This window comes from Orycteropus afer, unplaced genomic scaffold (genome assembly GCF_000298275.1).
Source record: "Orycteropus afer afer isolate SDZICR_OR568_19922 unplaced genomic scaffold, OryAfe1.0 scaffold00002, whole genome shotgun sequence".
NCBI lineage: Eukaryota > Metazoa > Chordata > Mammalia > Tubulidentata > Orycteropodidae > Orycteropus > Orycteropus afer.
The window spans coordinates 33,416,969-33,420,166 of NW_006921589.1; the positions used below are offsets into that span (position 1 = coordinate 33,416,969).

The window sequence follows — 3,198 nt, forward strand, 5'->3', positions numbered from 1 at the left end:
ATCCCTCCCTTCAAGGCTCAGGGGTCCAAGATTATCTTCTGTGTCTGTGTTAATTGGTTTCCCTTTTCTTTGTTGAAGAGGGTCTGTACAGTCCTTCTGCCTAGTCCGTCATCTTCTTGAATGAATTTATGAATCTGTCCTTCCATGATTGCTCTAAGTAGTGTTATCTACCTGGTGTAAATGTTCACCTTATATGCCTGCCCATTGTTTGGCTGGAAGCCAAAGGAGTGAGTTAAATTCCAGGCCTGAAGAGCAACTAGCATGGTCTCTGGGGTCTCACCAGGCTCTATCAGACTAGTAAACATGGTCATTTTTAGGACTTTGAGTTTTGTTCTACATTTTTCTCCTGCTCTATCCAGGACCTCCTGCACTGACCTAGCAAGTATTTTTAGAAGTGTTTATGCTATCAAATTGTAAAGACTGCAGTTTGAAAACATTTTATATTATTTAACTAATTAGCATATTCTCTTTTTCCCCTCTGCACAGAACTTTTGTGATATTTTCATAATCATTTAGTAGAAACACTTGTAAAAACTGATTTTGTAGTTAAAACGGGACAATTGTTTTTAATCATTTCTACTGAAAAGCAATATTTATATAGTTAAGAAGTTTTGCTAAACAATATTTGTAGCTGCTTTCAGTGTTCTTTTTGTCTTCGAGAAAGCACTGATGTAAACCCATATTTCTTCAAGTAGTGCTTTTATCATTACCTGAAATCTTATTTTGATCACTGAAGTTCTTATTAATTATACTATAGATTTATTAAAAGTTCCTCATAAAATGGTATGACAGTTCAAATATACAGCATCCTCATTTAATATTTTGGATGCTAAGACCATTGTTTATTCTTAGAATTTAGCAAAAGGGAAATAACAGAAAAGGATACAACCACTCAAATAAAATGAGGCATTTTAATAATTTCATCTTTAATACTCACTTTATATTTTCCAAATAATGGGTGCCTTCCCCCTGTTATTAACATGTCATCTTCGCGATCAAGAACAAGACGAATGGGGCAACCAGTCCTAAAGAACACACATCTTAGTTAGCTAGCTTCTCCATCCTACTGACTCATTCATCAGTTCATCTACCCGTTCCCCCTCCTCTTTATTCAGCCTCTCATTTAACCTGCCTGTCCATTCATCTACCCACCTACCCACCCACCCATCCACAATCTGTCCTCCCACCCATTTATTCAACCACTCATTTATCCATCCATGCATCCATACATCTACCCACTCAACCATCCTTCTCATGTAATGTGCTAGGTGATGATTTGAATTAAGGTATGACTAAATTACTATTGCCTCTGTGGTCTGTAACTCAATGGCTAGAGTTACAGCTAATGAGATTAATGTCATGTGCCAATTAATTCCTTGTTACGGTTTCAAACTTGACCATCCCTGGGTCAGCCATTCTGCATATCTGCACCTGACTACAAAGGAGAAGGAATGTGAGCAGATAAATGCCAACTTAACAACAAACTGAAAAAATAAGGCCAAACACTTGTGCTGGGATCTCTGGGTTATCATCTTCCTTTTTACCCATGACCATTACTATATTGGCCAAGCTGGTGGAGCCACAGCCTTTCTGTATCTTTAGAGTACAGATCCCTAGGCTTTGGAGTGCAAAAGAATCATCTGGAGCAAGAGGGAAAATGTAGATTCCTGGGCTTTAGGACTAAGATTCTGATTCTGTGTCAGGGTGGAAACCTAAAATCTGCATTTTTCTCAAGTACTCAATCAGTGCTTGCAGAGTCTTCAGGCTCAAGTTGAAACCATCATTCTAGCACAGGGTATCCTGCTCTCCCTTAATGAGCTGAGCCACCTGGTTGTTGTTGTTGTTACGTGCTGTCGAGTCGGCCCCGACTCATAGCGACCCCTCCTTGGGTTTCCGAGGCAGGATCACTACGGAAGTAGGATTGCCCAACCTTCCTTCCAAGGAGTGGCTGGTGGGTTTGAACCACCAGCTGTCTGGTTAGCAGGCAAGTGTCTTAGCCACTATGCTACCAGAGCTCCTGGAGCACCAGTTAAATGCGTAGCTTCCAGGTCCCTCTCCAGGTGCTTCTGTTTCAATGGGTTTAGGGTGGGGAGGCAGGAATTTCTGGCCTCAGGTGATTCTTCTCATCAGGGAGGTTTTAGAACACTGCTCTGGGGATCCTTAAAGCAAAGCAGTTGCATGCAGGTGAGATTGTTTCTTAAGGCGCTAGTTCTCACACTAGGCTGCAGAGTGGAATTACTGGGGAAGTTTTAAAGTAGTCTGATGCTTCCATTGGTGTGGGCTAGTCTTGGCATTGAGGTTTAAATGGTAAATTGAGGTTTAAATGGAGGTTTAAAAGGTAGTCTTGGCATTGAGGTTTAAGGAGCTCTGGTGGCGTAGTGCCTAAGGCATTTGACTGCTAACCACTCCTGGGAAGGAAGATTGGGCAATCTACTTCCGTAGAGATACAGCCTTGGAAACCCAAGGAGGGCTATGAGTCAGAAAAATGACTTGACAGCAGTGAGTTTGTTTTTTTTGGTAGATGATTCTAATTATAATCTGCTTGCGAAGTCTTAAAGGCACAAAAGGAGCGGGAGTGGGGGGCGGGGTGGGGTGGGGTGTGCAAAGAGTTAAGTGCCCAGCTGCTAACTGAAAGGCTGGCAGGTTAAACCCACCCAGTGACTGTATGGGAGAAAGACCTGCTAATTTGCTTCTGTCAAGATTACGCACAAGAAGACCCTGTAGGGCCATTCTACTCTGTCTCAGGGGTTGATCGGTTAGAATCACCTAGATGGCACCTAACAACAACAAAGGTCCAAAGCATGGTGAGAATAAAATGATTAAGAGATTATTCCTTGATTTATTTATTTTATTTTTTAAATACCTAAAATACTGCCATTGAGTCTATTGTGACTTATAGCAACCCCCATTGGATTTCTGAGGCTGTAAATCTTTACGGAAGGAGAGTGTCCTAGCTTTCTTCTGCAGAGCATCTGGTGGGTTTGAATTGCTGACCTTCTGGTGAGCGGCCAAATGTCTTAAGCACTGTGCCACCAAAAAACAAACAAACTCACTGCCATTGCTGACTCATAGCGACCCCTCCTTAGGTCTCTGAGGCACTATCTCTACAGAAGTAGATTGCCCAATCTTCCTTCCGAGGAGTGGCTGGTGGGTTTGAACCACCAGCCTTCTGGTTAGCAGTCAAGTGCCTTAGGCACT

The 3,198-nt window shown here is 42.2% G+C and overlaps 1 protein-coding gene across 1 annotated transcript in view; it reads right to left on the bottom strand.

Moving 5' to 3' along the window:
* Nucleotides 1-3,198, bottom strand: part of LOC103193016 (aldehyde oxidase 2) — a 118,375-nt gene that overhangs the window by 54,653 nt on the left and 60,524 nt on the right. The window contains exon 23 of the mRNA XM_042783580.1: nucleotides 938-1,025. Within this exon, the coding sequence (XP_042639514.1) occupies nucleotides 938-1,025 (88 nt within the window). The remainder of the gene's footprint in view (nucleotides 1-937; nucleotides 1,026-3,198) is intronic.